Source organism: Gekko japonicus, unplaced genomic scaffold (assembly GCF_001447785.1).
Source record: "Gekko japonicus isolate JY-2015 unplaced genomic scaffold, Gekko_japonicus_V1.1 scaffold3014, whole genome shotgun sequence".
NCBI lineage: Eukaryota > Metazoa > Chordata > Lepidosauria > Squamata > Gekkonidae > Gekko > Gekko japonicus.
In genome coordinates this window covers 153,264-170,289 of record NW_015163696.1, presented here as the reverse complement: position 1 = coordinate 170,289, position 17,026 = coordinate 153,264, and the positions used below count along the sequence as shown (strand labels likewise).

General features: G+C 51.3%; 1 protein-coding gene across 1 annotated transcript in view; it reads left to right on the top strand.

Annotated features, from left to right (window-relative positions):
- Nucleotides 1-17,026, top strand: part of NOTCH4 (notch 4) — a gene marked incomplete at its 5' end in the record, with an annotated part of 50,174 nt that overhangs the window by 22,921 nt on the left and 10,227 nt on the right. The window contains 4 exons of the mRNA XM_015407816.1: nucleotides 663-712; nucleotides 2,426-2,648; nucleotides 12,740-12,830; nucleotides 14,739-14,868. Of these exons, the coding sequence (XP_015263302.1) occupies nucleotides 663-712; nucleotides 2,426-2,648; nucleotides 12,740-12,830; nucleotides 14,739-14,868 (494 nt within the window). The remainder of the gene's footprint in view (nucleotides 1-662; nucleotides 713-2,425; nucleotides 2,649-12,739; nucleotides 12,831-14,738; nucleotides 14,869-17,026) is intronic.

The window sequence follows — 17,026 nt, the reverse complement described above, 5'->3', positions numbered from 1 at the left end:
GACCCACAATTTCCTAGGCAATAAACTGCAGCTGGCGGGAAAGGCCATTTGGGCAGTGACAGACTTCAATCCGGAAGGCAAACTAATTCCTGAGATACAGAGATTCACACACCCCACTTCCATCTCAGAGATAACATCAAAGTACAGTTTTGGGAACACCAGGAAAAAAACAATTAGACTGTGCTGATCCTGTACATAAAATGTAACTTTTGTTGTGTGAGACGCAAGGAAGCAATCTCCTGTAAAACTTCAAAATGTTAATTTACAACTGTAATTTAATTACTGAGGGACCTCTTTGATCATTTGGTATAAATGCTGGTCAGCCTCAACAGACCTTCGCTGGCTCTTGAAGGATCAGGAGAGGTTTTCACTCTCCGGAGATTTTGGGAGTCAGCCCAGAAGGCCTTTCATTTTCTGCATGCTTTGGGTGGGATAGAACTTTGCTTGCATGTTTATTCTGTGTATTCACTATCAATATTTAAGAAATAGGAGTCTACTGTGTTGGCAAGTTGGCATAGCGTCTTGATGGCCACCTTGCCAGATAAACCTTTGAATGTTTTTCCTTTAATAAAGATAAGTTTTATTGGAAGAAGAGACCCTTGCTTGAGTGTCTCTGCCAGCCTTTAGTGGTTTCCAAACTTGCACCATTCGCCTTTGGTAAGGAGGCAACACTCAGGGGACACGCGAACCAAGGAGAGTGTGGGTGGCACGGGTAAAACCGCATTTACAGACATGTGCAGCCACACATTTTCTCACGACAAGTATGATACCACCAGGCCCCCACCCCATGAGACTTGGGGTTTTGAAAACAGGGGATCTGGTAGCCTTAAGTAGAATAAGGAGGGTTTTTTCCCCTGAATCTGGGGTAAGGTGGATTATTGACAAGGATCCATTTTTGGTTTCGCTGGCATGGAGAAAGAGACTTCTGTAGTAGGGACAAATTTGGTGGGGATCTAATAAAATAAATAAATAAATGATGACATTTCAGTCAGTCCTAAAGGAATGGGGATATATCTTATTCCTGGGGATGCCAGCCTCCAGATGGGGCCAGGGGACCCCCCGGAATTACACCTCATCTCCACACTGCAGAGATCTGTTCCCCTGGAGAAAATGGCTGCAATGGAGGGTAGACTCTGTGGCACTGTGCCCCATCAAGGTCCCTGTCCCCCCCCCCAAGCTCCACCCCCAAATCTCCAGGAATTTCCCAACCTGGAGCTGGCAACCCTACCCCCCCCAATCCCACTGCCGGTGGCCAGGAGGGACCTGGGAACCCCATATCCATCCAGGACATATTCAACTTTATATTGCAAGAATTGTAACTAATTGCATTATTATGTATCTAATACTTGATGTTGTAATTTAAAAAACCCCTTTATATTGTAAGAAAGCACCGTGGTTGAATGGGATTAGTTGTTCTGATCCCTTTTACTCTCTCAAAAGCACGTCACAGTGTTGTTTGTTACACCTCCTGTATTAAGGACAGGTGTTTTGGATTTGGGCTGCCAGCTTTCTTGCCAGCCTCCGCTCTTGTGCTTTTAACAGCTACTCGGTCTGCTGCGGATATAAACACGCCGATCTCTCTCCATGCCCTGAGAAGTGTCACTTGCTGAATTCTGCAGCTCCAGCTTCTGCTAAAAGCTCAAGGGAATGTCCGTGGATGGATCTCCCCCCCACCTTGGGAGCTGATAAAATCTGTGCTGCATTCAGGGCTGTTAGAAAGGGTGTGACATTCTGAAAGTAGCTTGACATTAAGCATTAGCACCTTGATGTTCCTCCACAAGCCCAAACATTCAGGTTTTTCTAGAATCATGTTCCATGGATTCAAGATGAGATTAAATATATATATATGTGGGTGGGGGGAATAACAATGACAATTTTAGAATTTTAATTTGGAAAAGGAATCAGCCACTTTTGGGGGGAGGTGTTGAGTAATTTTGTGTGTATGTGTATATGGCTGGAAGTCATAGCTGACTTCTGGCAGCCCCTAGTGGGGCTTGGGCATTTCAGAGAGGTGGCTTGCTATTGCCTGCCTCTCCGTCACAGCCCTGCTATTCCTTGGAGGTCTCCCTTTGAAATACTAGCCAGGGTTGGTCCTGGATAACTTCTGAGATCTGACGAGATCGGGCTGGTCTGGGCTATCTGGGTCAGGGCAATCAGCCCCATTTTAAATTTTGTGACCTTTCCCCCAGCTCTAGTAAAGAACCCATCCAAGTTTCCCTCAGGTCCTTCACTGACAACTTCCCACAAGCGCATCCCCCAGCAGTATCACCAAGCCTTCTTATATTATTTTCCTCCTGCCCACCAATCATGCTCTTGAACTGGCTGAACGCCCTAGAGGACCCTGGGACTTGTAGGCTTCTGTATGTATAATAACAATGGGCGAGGACAGGGGCCACAGTTCACACTCTCTTCTTCCTGCCTTCAGACCCTCAGGCCTCAGCTTCCCATTTCCCCGGGCCTCTTGTTTACTCTGTGGTGGCCGGAGTGGTGGCCGTCGTGCTGGGCATCTTTCTGGGGGTGTGGAGGGTCCGCCGGCCCCAACGGCGGGAACAGGGTTTGCTGTGGCTCCCACCTGGATTTGCTCCACGGCAGGGCAAGAAACGGCGGTGCCGGAGAGAACCCGTGGGCGAAGATGCGATCGGACTGAAGTGAGTATGTAGAAAGACAGAGGGGGCGGTCTTCCTTACAATGGGCTCATAGGCCTTGCCGGGCCCTACAGATAAGAATACAAAAGTAATGGTGGAGAGCAACGTCTAGACTCACCCGAGAGCCCTGCTGGGTCAGACCAGTGAGGGTCCATCTAGTCCAGCATCCTTTCTTCACACAGTGGCCAACTAGTTCCTCTGAAGGGCCAACAAGAGGGCATAGAGTCCCAGGCGGCCTTCCTCTGCTCCTCTGCTGGGGGAGCTCTGCCCCCTTGCCATGTTTGTGCTTTCCAAGAATTGGCAGTCCTAGGATGTGCTGTAGGGGTTAGGACATCAGGCCAGACCTGGGCAGATCCACATCCAGTTCTCCATTCTGGTGCTCTGTGGATGCCCCCTGGCCAGTCACTCTTTCTCAGCCTAACTTACTTCAGTGAGTATTTGCAAAGGTAAAAAGAGAGGAGAAGAGAGCCTCCTGTGTGTCCCTGAGGCAGGGTATAAATTGAATAAAATAAATAAATAAATAACCGAGTGCAGTATATAAATCTCCCAAGAAATATATTACAGAAAAGGTAAACTTACATTTATTCAAGTAGATGCCGTTCACGTTCAGGTTGCAGTCGAAAGAAGAGAAAGAACCCTAATCGAAAGAGTCCTTTCCCTGTCACGAATGGCCAGCTTGTCTGGGTTCACGTGTGTGGGGAGGATGACGGTATATTGTCTATACAGGAGAGACCTGCAGAGACATGAGTCTCCATGGAAGGCCATGTGTAGAGAGAGAGAAGACAGAGAGAGATGAGGGGTCAGAGGCAATGCTCCCTCTAAGCTGTGGAAGCTTGTGTGCAAAAATTCTACTTTGTGAGCTACTGGCGTCAAAGTTGTGAGCGAGCAATTTGGCCGCTGCATAAATTAGTTTGCAAGCCATCCCTTCCTGAGCTAAGGCAAAAATCCGTGAGCTGGAGGCTAAAAAACTGTGAGCTCGCTCACATTAACTCAGCTTAGAGGGAACAATGGTCAGAGGGCAGCTTGGTGGTCCCATCCAAATACTGACCAGGGCCAACCAGTGTTCCCTCTAAGCTGAGTTAGTGTGAGCTAGTTCACAGTTTTTTAGCCTCTGGCTCACACATTTTTGTCTTCGCTCAGGAAGGAGGGCTCCAGAGCAAACTAATTGATGCAGCAGCCAAACGGCTCGCTCACAACTTTAATGCCAGGAGCTCACCAGGTAGAATTTTTTCTCACAAGACTCCACAGCTTAGAGGGAACATTGGGGCCAACCCTGCTTAGCTTCTGAGATCTGACTAGACGAGGCTAGACTGGGACATCCAGGTCAGGGCACAGAAGTAATAGCACTTCAGAGTGCTCAAAGCATATCACGTACATTGCCTTGGGAATCCTTACAACATTCTTGCAAGGTAGTTCGGGATTATTATCATTATCCTGAGAGAGCCAGTGTAGTGCTGTGTTGCCAAGCAGCCAGTTTTTCACTGGCACAAAATACATAATACACCAGTATTACATAGGTCAGTGTGCCAGTGTTCCCTCTAAGCTGAGTTGGTGTGAGCTAGCTCATGGTTTTTTAGCCTCCGGCTCACACATTTTTGTCTTGGTTCAGGAAGGATGGCTCCAGAACAAACAAATTTATGCAGCAGCCAAATCGCTCCCTCACAACTTTAATGCCAGGAGCTCACAAAGTAGGATTTTTGCTCACAAGACTCCACTGCTTAGAGGGAACATTGCTGAGTGTGCTATAAGTGGTTCTAGTTGTTCTGCTCATTAGGTAAAGGTAAAGGTTTCCCTTGCTCGAAAGCCAGTCGAATCTGACTCTAGGGATGCAGTGCTCATCTCCGTTTCCAAGCCGAAGAAGAAGAAGAAGAGAAGAAGAGATTGGATTTATACCCCGCCCTTCACTTGGGAGTCTCAGAGCGGCTTACAAACTCCTTTCCCTTCCCCTCCCCACAACAGACACCCTGTGAGGTGGGTGGGACTGAGAGAACTCTGACACAAACTGCTCTTTTCCAAGGACAGCTGTGCCAGAGCTTGTGACTGACCCAAGGTCACATCAGCAGGTGCAAGTGGAGGAGTGGGGAATCAAACCCGGTTCTCCCAGATTAGAGTCCACACACTCAACCACTACACCAAACTGGCTCAGTCAGCGCTGTCCATAGACATTTCCGTGGTCATGTGGCCGGCATGACTAGACGCTGAGGCGCACGGAACACTGTTACCTTCCCACCAAAGCACTACCTATGTATCAACTTGCAATTTTTTGCTTTCAAATCGCTAGGTTGGCAGGTGCTGGGGCCAGAGATGGGAGCTCACTTCGCCATGCAGCACTCGGGTCTCAAACTGCTGAACTCCTGACCTTCCAGTCTACAGTTCAGCGTCTTAACCACTTGAGCTCATTAGGAATTAATTAATTATTGCATGACATTGTGTGTAGTATAGCCAGGAGATCCTAAGATTGTCTGGCAGCCGGAAGTTCTAGCTCTTTAGCATCATGCACCGCTAGATGGCAAGCTAAACTTGGTTTCTTTTTAGGCAAGAGATGATTCAGAGGTGGTTTGCCGTTGCCTACCTCTGCGTCATAGCCCTGGTATTCCTTGGAGGACGCCCTTCCAATTCCTAGCCACAGCTCATGAGGGAAACAAGTGGGGAAAATGGCAGGTGGGATTCATGAAACCTCTGTTGCTGCCGCTGGCTGGACTTCCCCCCCCTGCCTTCCCTTTCTCCTCCCACAGCTCAGCTTCTCCTCCTCCCAGCGAGGGTCCATCTAGTCCAGCATCCTTTCTTCACACAGTGGCCAACCAGTTCCTCTGAAGGGCCAGCCGCAGGGCAGAGAGGACGAGGCAGCCTTCCTCTGCTCCTCTGCTGGGGGAGCTCTGCCCCCTTGCCATGTGTGTGCTTTCCAAGAATTGGCAGTCCTAGGGTGTGCTGTAGGGGTTAGGGCATCAGGCCAGACCTGCTGGGAAGATCCACGTCCAGTTCTCCGTTCTGGTGCTCCGTGGGTGCCCTCGGGCCAGTCACTCTTTCTCAGCCTAACTTACTTCAGTGAGTATTTGCAAAGGTAAAAAGAGAGGAGAAGAGAGCCTCCTGTGTGTCCCTGAGGAGGCCAGCGTCCAGGTCAGATCCCCTGAAGTTACAAGTTATCTCCAGATATTTATTTATTTATTTATTATATTTATACCCGGCGCAGGGCTCTTTTTGTAGCAGGAACTCCTTTGCATATTAAGCGACACCCCCCCAATGTAGCCTGTTAGATCGTACTAACAAAGGACTCTTAGAGTGATTCAGCAAGTGATTCAGCTTTATTGGAAGTAACGAACAAGCACTCAACTCAGTAAGAAACCAGAACAGAAAACAGTGGGAGCTTATGCTCCTTTTAAACATAACCGGGCTAATGTAGCCACGCCTATTTACATTTAACAACCAATGAGATTGCTAGGATAAAAACCAATGGGAGTCTTTCCCTCCTAGGGAATGGTATCGTTCTGATTGGTCGCTGTTACGAAGCGACCAATAGGAAGTTCGCTCAGAGGAGCCCTGGTCTGGCTCGAAGCTTAACATGGGAGTCCTATGAGGTGATTCATGTAATCATTTCAATACATTACAATTCCTCCCCCCTAAGTTAAGCCATCATCCCAATTGTTTTATTATTTACAAACATGCAATCAACCTTTGTACATCAGTTATTCCAACAGTATTTACACTCATAGTCCTTCAGATAAGTCGGCATTTGCCGCGAACGCTGGGACCTGCGGAGCGGTGCAGGCACCACGGGCAGACAAGGTTGTGGGTCAGAGTGGGGTTCACTACAGCCTGGATCAGGCACAGACTCGACTGGGATTTCAGCCCCGCACACAGGGTTCTGCCCTGACTCGGGGACAGTACCGGGCCTTTCGGTACTCACCGCCTGCTCTGGGGGTGTCCACTCGACATCAGGGGATTCAGCCGTCGGAGAGTCAGCGCTGTCCCTAGCCCAACGTCTCCTTAACTGATCTATGTGGCGCCGCCATATTCGACCGTCAGCTAACTGCACCACATACATTCGAGTACCCACAGAGTCGGATATAACCCCAGGAAGCCACAAGTGCCCGTTTGCATAATTCCGTGCGAAAACCTTGTCCCCTTTTTCAAACATGCGCACCTTCGGTTGCGCCGTGGTACGCTCGGATTGCTCTTCAGTGAGGTCTGGGTGCATTCGGTTCAAACGGGTCGTGAGTCTCCGCCCCATTAACAATTCGGCCGGACTACGGCCTGTAGCACTACAGGGGGTGGTGTGCTGCAGCAAAAGAAAGGAGCCCAGCCTCTGGCTCCAGTCCCCTTCGTCCATTTTACCCAGGGCCTCTTTGGCCGTCCTGACCATCCGTTCGGCTTGGCCATTAGATGCCGGATGGAAAGGGGCCGAAGTCATTTGGCGTATGCCATTACTCGTGAGGAAGAGCCTAAATTCCTCAGACACAAATTGAGGCCCGTTGTCACTGACGATGACGTCAGGCAACCCGTGGGTGGCAAAAAGTCGGCGGAGCGCATGGATCACAGCAAGTGATGTGGTCGATTTCATATGCACGACCTCCAGCCATTTGGACATAGCGTCCACCACAATTAGGAACATTTGCCCTTGGAGAGGGCCAGCAAAATCTATATGCAATCTGGCCCAGGGTTTACCAGATGACTCCCAGCCTTGGGGTGTAGCTTGTGGGGGATCGGGTCTGACTTGCTGGCATTTGGGACACCCTCGTACCCATTCTTCGATCTCTTTGTCCAGCCCCGGCCACCAGACATACCCTCTGGCCAACGCTTTGGTGTGTACCATACCGGGGTGACCCTCGTGCAGCGACTCTAACACTCTCGTCCTGAGTTTGTCAGGAACCACCACCCTGTTCCCCCATAATACACAGCCCTTAGAAATGGATAGTTCATTTTGACGGCTTTTGTAAGGGCCGAACTCCGGTTCAACGCTTCCAACCGGCCACCCCCTCCAAACCCAGTTTAATACTCGGGACAGCACGCTATCCTTGGCCGTGTGTGCTGCAATGTCCCTGGATGATACCGGGGGTCGAGGAAGCTCCTCAATTGCCAAGACCTCACAGGCGGGGGCAGGGTCTGCGCCAATGTCCGGCACCGGGCACCGGCTGAGGGCATCCGCATGCCCAATCGCTTTCCCAGGCCGGTGCTCTAAGTCAAAATCATAAGCCTGCAAAAATATCGCCCATCTAAGCATGCGTGGGGACATGATGTTTGGCAATTGCTTATCGGGCGCAAAAATCCCCAGTAGCGGCTTGTGGTCAGTGACCAGCAAAAATCGTCTGCCAAAAATAAAATCATGGAACTTTTTGACAGCCGCTACCAACGCCAGACCCTCCTTGTCTATCTGGGCATAGTTCCGCTCTGCCGCAGATAGTGATCTAGAATAAAAAGCGATAGGCGCTTCGCTCCCATCAGGCATCAGATGGCTTAAAACTGCGCCTACTCCAAACGGTGAAGCGTCAGCAGCTAACACCAGGAGCTTGTGTTCATCATAATGCGTGAGTACGGCATTAGATGTCAGCAGCTCCTTGACTCCCACAAAAGCCTTTTCCTCGGCCTGCCCCCACTTCCATTTTGCCTCCTTGTGCAAAAGCGCGTGCAAAGGGGCCGCCACTGATGCCTTATGCGGTAAAAACGCATGATAAAAATTCAGGAGTCCTAAAAAGGATTGGAGCTCCTTCTTACTCACCGGCCTGGGGGCGTTTTGGATTGCAGATACCTTCTCATCCGTGGGGTGGACTCCCTCTGCGTCAATGCGAAACCCCAGGAAGTCCACACTTTCCACCCCGAGCGTGCATTTTGAGCGCTTAACTCTGAGGCCGGCATTTTGAAAACGCCTGAGGACCTCTTTAACCCGGTCCAGTAGTTCCTGTTCAGACCCGCCCGCAATCAGCACGTCGTCAAAATAGGGCACTGTGCCAGGTACCCCCCTTAGTAGACGTTCCATGAGGCCCTGAAAAATCCCAGGTGCTACGTTGACCCCGAATTGCAGCCTGTTCACTTTAAAAGCCCCTTGGTGGGTTACAATTGTTTGGGCCTCGGCAGCCTCCGGGGTGACAGGCAACTGCTGGTATGCCTGGGCCAGGTCAAATTTGGCGAAAATCTTGCCACCCCCCAGGGAAGCCAAAATGTGGCTTATTACCGGGACCGGGTACGAATGTTGCTGCAGCGCCTTGTTAATCGTACATTTGTAATCGGCGCATAGTCGTATGGACCCATCTGATTTGACAGGGGTTACGATCGGGGTCTCCCATTTGCTGTATGGTACTGGCTCTAAAACCCCTTGCTCAACTAGTTTGTCAATCTCTTTTTCCACCTTATGTTTGAGAGACACAGGTACTTTCCGATACTTCAACCTAATAGGTTTGACTGACGGATCTAAGTCAAACGCAACCGGGGGGCCCTTGTACCTTCCCAACCCTTCGGCAAATACATCAGGGAACAGGTCGTACAGCATGCCCCATTTATTTTCAGACATCCTGTTAATCCCAGAAATACCGATGCCCAATGGCTCAAACCAATCTAACCCTAGCAGGTTAACCCGGTCTCCCTCTGCAATCAGGAATGACAGTTTAACACATTTCCCCTTATACTCAACAGTAACAGAGTCCCGTCCGGCCAAGGGAATTCGGTTGCCCTGGAAGTCGGACACTCTGGTTCCCGCAGGCTGGAGCCGCCGCCGGCTTCGGTTCGGGAACAACTGGCGCCAGGACGCGGCAGAAATCACCGTCACGGACGATCCTGAGTCCACCTCCATTGTACAGGGTCGGCCGTCGAGGAGTGGAGTCACGGTGATCTTGCCCTGGCTGCTGGTGCGATTTACGGCCGATGCGCTCGACAAGGTCGCCGTCAACTGGCAGCTTGCTTCCGATGCTGAGGAACGGGTCTTGCCTTGGGTGCTGACTGGAGTGCCCCTCTGCGCTGACCGGTTGTTAGTTGAGGGATCCTTCTTCGCTGATCTGCAGACTCTGGCCAGATGACCACGCCGCCCACACGCTCTGCAGTCGACATCACGAGCCCAACAGGAGCCGCGCTGGTGCTTCCCGCCACAACCGGAGCAAGGCTTGACGTTGGTAGTCTTCGCTGGGGTCCGCTTGCCTCGAACCGCGTTGACGTCATCATCCGCGTCTTCGCCCTCGCTGTCTCGTTGAGCGTGTATACTGGGCTCTGCCACCCGCTGGCGGACCTCCTTCGTGGACTTCTCCGCTGCTTCCGCGGCCACGGCCTCTTCGTAGGCCACTGCCCAGGTCAGGGTGGTGCGGGCGAACAGCCTCTGTTGCAGCCTTTCATCTTTGAGACCGCAGACGAGACGGTCTCTGAGGGCTTCCTCCACGTTGTGGAAATTACATGGCCGTGCGGCTTTGCGAAGGGCCGCCACGAAATCTGCGATGGTCTCGCCTCCGGCCTGGTTCCGCTTGTAAAAAGCGTGCCGGCAGGCGATCTCCGACGGTTGTGGAGAATAGTGAGCCTTAAGCTTCTCCGTGATGTCAGCGTAGGTGACAGTCTTTATATCAGTTGGGGCCACCAACGACCTGGCTATGTCGAAGGTCCCCTTCCCGCAGGAACTCAGGAGGCATGCTCGTTTCTTCGCCTCATCGGTGATGTCGTGGGTCTCCAGATGGAACTCGAACCTGGACAGGTAGGAGTCCCAGTCTTCTGAGGAGGGTTCGAAGCACTCGAACTTCTGGCTTCCAGCCATCGGGGGAGACTTGGGCACCGGAGCTGGTGGCGCCTCCGCCGGATCGGCTGCTGTGCTCTGCCCGCTTTCTTCCGAGTCCGAAGTGTGGATGTCCGCAGGGCTGCCTACCTGCTCTAACATCCCATCCTCGTCGCCAATTGTTAGATCGCGCTAACAAAGGACTCGTACAGTGAACCTGGATAGGTAGGAGTCCCAGTCTTCTGAGGAGGGTTCGAAGCACTCGAACTTCTGGCTTCCAGCCATCGGGGGAGACTTGGGCACCGGAGCTGGTGGCGCCTCCGCCGGATCGGCTGCTGTGCTCTGCCCGCTTTCTTCCGAGTCCGAAGTGTGGATGTCCGCAGGGCTGCCTACCTGCTCTAACATCCCATCCTCGTCGCCAATTGTTAGATCGTACTAACAAAGGACTCTTAGAGTGATTCAGCAAGTGATTCAGCTTTATTGGAAGTAACGAACAAGCACTCAACTCAGTAAGAAACCAGAACAGAAAACAGTGGGAGCTTATGCTCCTTTTAAACATAACCGGGCTAATGTAGCCACGCCTATTTACATTTAACAACCAATGAGATTGCTAGGATAAAGGCCAATGGGAGTCTTTCCCTCCTAGGGAATGGTATCGTTCTGATTGGTCGCTGTTACGAAGCGACCAATAGGAAGTTCGCTCAGAGGAGCCCTGGTCTGGCTTGAAGCTTAACATTGAATGTAAATGGGCCGATTCAAGTGAGGATTCCGATACATTACATAGCCAATCCTCCAACAGCTTACAGTAGCTCCTTTAAGAAGAGCTCTGTAAGCTCTTGGAGGATTGGCTACATTAGGGGTGTGTGGCCTAATATGCAAAGGAGTTCCTGCTACAAAAAGAAGCCCTGCGTCCTGCGAACAGGCGGCTGATCAGTTGTCCTGGAGAAAAAGGATGCTTTGGAGGGTGGACTCTGTGGCACTTGACCTCACTAAAGTCCCTGTCCTGCCCAGGCTCCATCCCCCAATCTCCAGGAGTTTTCCAACTTGGATCTGGCAACCCTACCCCCCCTCATCTCCTGGCAACCCTATGGGTCTCCACGATCCTTGGAGGAAGGGTGGGATAAAAGTGTGATGAATATTTATTCCTGTCTTACAAATAGGTTGGGGAGGGTTGGGAGTGAGGCTAAAATGCCACCGTTTGCTAAAGACTACCCGGGCTATTCATGACAGAGGTAGAAGAAGAGATTGGATTCATACCCACTACCTGAGGGAGTCTCAGAGCGGCTTACAATCTCTTTTCCCTTCCCCTCCCCACACCAGACACCCTAGGTAGGTGGGGCTGAGAGAGCTCTCTCGAGAACTGCCCTTAAGAGAATAGCTCTGAGAGAACTTGTGACTGACCCAAGGTCACACCAGCAGCTGCATGTGGAGGAGTGGGGAATCAAACCCGGTTCTCCCAGATTAGAGCCCGCGCTCTTAACCACTACACCAAACTACCGGGCCCTCTGGACCAGCATGAATAACAGCTGCTCAACTTGTACATTTGCACTGCTGTCATGTGTGCATGTTTCTGAGTCCCCTACCTGCTCATGCTATATAATTAAGGATGCCAGCCTCCAGATGGGGCCTGGAGGACCCCCCCCCTGAAATGACACCTCCAGATGTCAGAGATTAGTTCCCCTTGAGAAAACTGATGCTGTGGAGGGTGGGCTTTGTGACATTGTACCCCTGTGAGGTCCCTCAGTCCTCCCCAGACTCCATCCCTAAATCTCCAGGAGTTTCCCAACCTGGATCTGGCAATCCTACCCCCCCACCAGGGTGTACCTGGCTACCCTATTTTCAGTGGAGAGCCAGTTTGGTGTAGTGGTTAAGTGCGTGGACTCTAATCTGGGAGCACCAGGTTTGATTCCCCACTCCTCCACTTGCACCTGGCTGGATGCCCTCGCACAGTTCTCGGAAAAGACCAGTTTCTGTCAGAGCTCTCTCAGCCCCACCTACCTCACAGGGTGTCTGTTATGGGGAGGGGAAGGGAAAGGAGTTTGTAAGCCGCTCTGAGACTCCTTTGGGTAGTGAAGGGCGGGGTATAAATCTAATCTCTTCTTCTTCTTCTAAACTGGCTTTATTAGAAGGCACCATAGAAATCTCACTGCTTGGGAGAACGGGGAGGATTAAATGGTGTCACAGGAAAATACAGAGAACCAGGGACAGAACATGGCGGGATGCCACGATGAACAATAGAGGTGGAACTAATGAATGGAGGAGGAGAAGTGGGAAAAGATCTCGTGGACTGGTCAGAGAGGCTGGGAGAATCTGATATACCCACTTCAGATTATCTACCCAGAGAGTCTAGCATCCTGTCTATGACTGTCATTTGGCGGTTATTTATTTTGATCCCCCTGCTGTTTCAACGTAGGCCGAGGAAGTCGGGTACCGAATTTGTAGAGGATTCTGATATGTGTTCAAGCCCCCACTTCGATGGACCGCTGAGCTTCAAGGATATCAAGGTACAGGGACGGCGTCAGCGTACCCTGAGGTGGGGCAGTTGCCAGGGACTTCTGGTGGGGCCCATTGGTGCTGACCCCCACCCATAAACCTCACCTGCCACCTGTCTGCACCCGTGCTCCCAACCACCCCCAGTGGCATTGAGGAAGGGGATGTAGGTGGTATGCAGTGGTTGCCCTCTTCGGGGCAATGGCAGGGGTGCAGGCAGGAGAAGGATATTGAGGTTAACCGGTGTGGTTAGTTCAGTCACCGCTAGTTAGCAGAGGGCTTAAATAAAGCTACAAACGCAGCAGCGTCACTCTACCAGGCTACTCAGCTTACAGATCTACACAGAGCCACGTTGCAAGTTTAGAGGAGAAATACTCCTCTCTTTATTTGAGAATTACACTTTGGATAGGAAAGAGTAGGGACAGGATAGAGTACTAACTTACTAGCTAAAGGATGGAGGCAGATGGGGAGAGGCCCATCTGCCTCATGGTGCCAAGAGAGGACCACATGTCTCTGTCTTGGTGCATGCAGGTAGAGAGTGAGACTCTTCATGTGAGTGAGAGAGAAGAAGGAAGGGGAAATGGTCCCTGAGAAGGCAATCTGCATTTCAAAGACAACAGTGGCAGAAGAGCAGAGACAGGAAGAAAGGTCAGTGTGCCCATCTAGCTATCTAGTCTCTCTTGTCACGCAGTCTGGAGGTCTGAGACACAGGGGGCATCGCATCTGGAACTTCCAACAAAGGTCACACAGGCAGGTGGGGGGGCTTGCAGACGTGAGGATAGAAAGGAGGACATGAGGGGCCTGGTGGGGGGGGGGGCAGAAGGGCACTGTCTGCCCAGAGCCCCCCAAAACCTGGAACTGGTCTTGTCAAGGTATTTTGGGCTCAGCCTTGACACTCAATGGGAAAGGCGGCTATCAAAGAAGCGAGAAGGGTTAGTCTGTCTGTAGCAGTAGGAAAGAGAGAGAGTCCAGGAGCACCTTCAAGACTAACAGCATTTGTGGATTTCATGAGTCACGGCTCACTTCTTCAGATACCTTTTCACCCTTCCACAAGCCACAACGAGTCACAACCACAACCCTCCCAGCTATATTGTTACATCAGTTGTTGTAGATTTTCCGGGCTGTATGGCCGTGGTCTTGGCATTGTAGTACCTGATGTTTCGCCAGCAGCTGTGACTGGCATCCTCAGAGGTATAACACAGAAAGATGGAGTACTCTCTGTTTTAAGTATTGACAGGCAGGAGACGATCAGTAACGAGGCTTTTATTCATAACATTGCTCGGCTCTGATCTGCTCTGATAAGAGCGGCACCCAAACTTATACCATTCCAGTACTGAACTATATACAATGTTGCTACTTCCGTGAGTTCTGATTGGACCTAAACGGAGCCTCCTGATTGGGTACACTGTCTGGCTGCGGGACCACTAGAAGGTCTTTATTAGGCAGCCAATCATAACGGAGGAACTAGAATGCTTCAGCACAAACCCGAACACAACAGCATAACTCAGAACATCTCTGTGTCAATGTGAGAAGACAAATGGTAGGCAGGTAATTTATATCTACTCAGGAAGGTGGGGTAGGGCTGAGTCATTATGTTGTAGGAGTTTCCCAGGCTGTGACATGTTAATGGGGGAGCTTTGCTTAGGAGGTTCTTTTGCATATGGATGGGCTGTTGAAATTCTAATCTTATCTGTAGTGCAGTTGTAAGATGTAGAGCATTAAAGCCTTCGACAAGATATTGCTACCCTTTCCCAGCATACTCTCAGCTTAGCAGAGGAATCTGTCCTCTCAAGAGAATTATCCTTCTGCCTACTTAGAAAAGAGACAACTAAATATGCCAAAGGACAGGCTGCAGTTCTGTTTATGCACTACAGGGGGTGCCAGAGCAGGTCTGACAACAACAACATCTTTTTTAAAAACAGGATGACCTTGAATCGATTTCACCCCAAAACCAAGGCCAGTCTACGACTGAGAAGCAGGTGCAGTTAAACATGCTGACCTCAGACCAGGAAAAGAATTCCAAGCTGAAGGCTGTCAAAACTCAAGGCTCAGGTAAATGAAGAGGTCTGCCTTCCGGGCGAAAGTAGGGTTGTGAACCTCCAGGTGGGGCCTGCGGCTCTCCCAGAATTACAACTGCTCTCCGGGCGACAGAGATCAGTTTCCCTGGAGAAAATGGCTCCCCAACCCGGGCCGCACTCCCGAATTTCCAGGAATTTCCCAGCCTAGAGTTGGCAACCCTCTGACAGTCCTGCCTTTGCAGCGGAAAGAGAGAATATGGGGATGTTCCACCCATGGGGCTGGTGTAGTACGGGCCCATAGCCAGCAGTGGGGCACTGGGGGGCAGCGCCCCCTATCAAATTTGCAGCACCCCCATGCTTCCTGCCCGTTGCACTTGTAGCCGGCTGCCCGGCAGGGTCCTTCCAGCCAGGGGACTTTGCTGTCCCCACAGCTTGGGCAAGGACGGCCGCCAAAGAAGTGTGGCCCCGCAGGCTTCTGCCCCCCTCCTCTACTGGGCGCTCCTCTGCCTTGAGCGTGTCGCAGCAGCAGGGGCTGGAACTGCTCCAGGCGTGAAGGGGAGCACCCAGGCCCTCCACCATGTGACCTGAGCTGGCTTGGCAGGAGGGCGGGACAGGGCGACTATGGGGGGAAGGAGCTGGGTGGCAGTCCAGGAGGGGAAAGCAGGAGCGCCAGCCATGTGGAGAAGAGGGGCAGGGCAGTCGCAGGGAACAGAAGTGGGCAGGGAGAGGAAAAGTGGCCGGCAGGGAGGCCATTCCCCTTCCTCAGTTATACAAAAGGGGATTTAATTGGTGCCTCCCGGCACTCCCCTGTGAAAAATTCCTGGCTACAGCGGTGGTGTAGTGTCCAAAAAAAGTGCTTCCTTTCAGATTTTGGCTCATGGAGGAATTGGGAGAAGGACACACTTGATATTAGCCGATATGGGCAGGTAAGGGCAGAAGCTCTACTCAGTGGAAGAGATGGCACATCTTCTGTTCTTCCTAGTTCTGGAGGGATTTTGAAGTTTCTGTCATGATAAGCAATTTTCTGCTCTCCCCACCCACAAGTGTTTTCTTCCTCTGAGCCTGCAGTACACACAGTCTCGAAGCCTCTTTCCTCTACTTTAGTTTGCCCACATTTTCTATGTGGTGTAGGTATTTTGAGTCCAGCAGCACCTTAAGAGACCAACGATATTTCCAGGCTAGAAGCTTTTGAGAATTAAGGTTCCCTTTGTCAGGCATCTGACAAAGACAGCTTTGACTCTTGTAAGTGTGTACATAAGAACATAAGAAGAAAACCCGATGGAACAGACCAGTGGTCCATCTAGTCCAGCCTCCTGTCTCACACAGTGGCCAACCAGTTCCTCTGGAGGGCCAGCAACAGGGCGCCGAGGCCTTCCCCTGAGGTGGCCTTCTGGAACTGGGATTCAGAGGATTAGTGCGTCTGAATGTGGAGGTTCCCCTCAGTCACCACAGCTAGTAGCCACTGGTAGACTTATCTTCCATGACTCTAATTCCCTTTTATAAGAAAAAACAACATATGAAGAGAACTGCTGGGTCAGACCAGTAGGTCCATCTAGTCCAGCATCCTGTCTCACGCAGTGGCCAACCAGTTCCTCTGGAGGGCCAGCAACAGGGCACAGAGGTCGAGGCCTCCCCCAATGTTACCTCCTGGCTCTGGGATTCAAAATTTTAGTGCCTCTGACTGTGGAGGTTCTCCTCAGTCACCATGGCTAGTAGCCCCTGATAGACGAGAATGAATATAACTAACCCCATTTTAAACCCCATGAATCTAACTAACCCCATTTTAAAGCTATTGATTCCTGTAGACATCACTACCATCCCAGCAGCGAATTCCACATTTTAATCGCTCTCTGTGTAATAAAGTATTTCCTTTCGTCCGTCCTGAAAATCTTGTTGGGCTTTAAGGCGCTACTGGATTCAAATCTTCCTCATGTATGTATGTCGAATACCAATTTGTGATTCTCAGAAGGTCAGCAGGCAACAGGAGTTCTACTAGGGTTGCCAAGTCTAATGCTGGCCGGGAGCGGGGGACTCCCGGCAGAAGTGACGTAGGCACGACAGGCACGTTGGGGCCGGGGCCACGGCCATACAAGGGAAAACCATAGAGTTTTCCCTTGTATGGCCGTGGCCCCGCCCCCAACGTGCCCGGCGTGCCCACGTCACTTCCTGGTGATGCGCACGCGGGGCAGGGT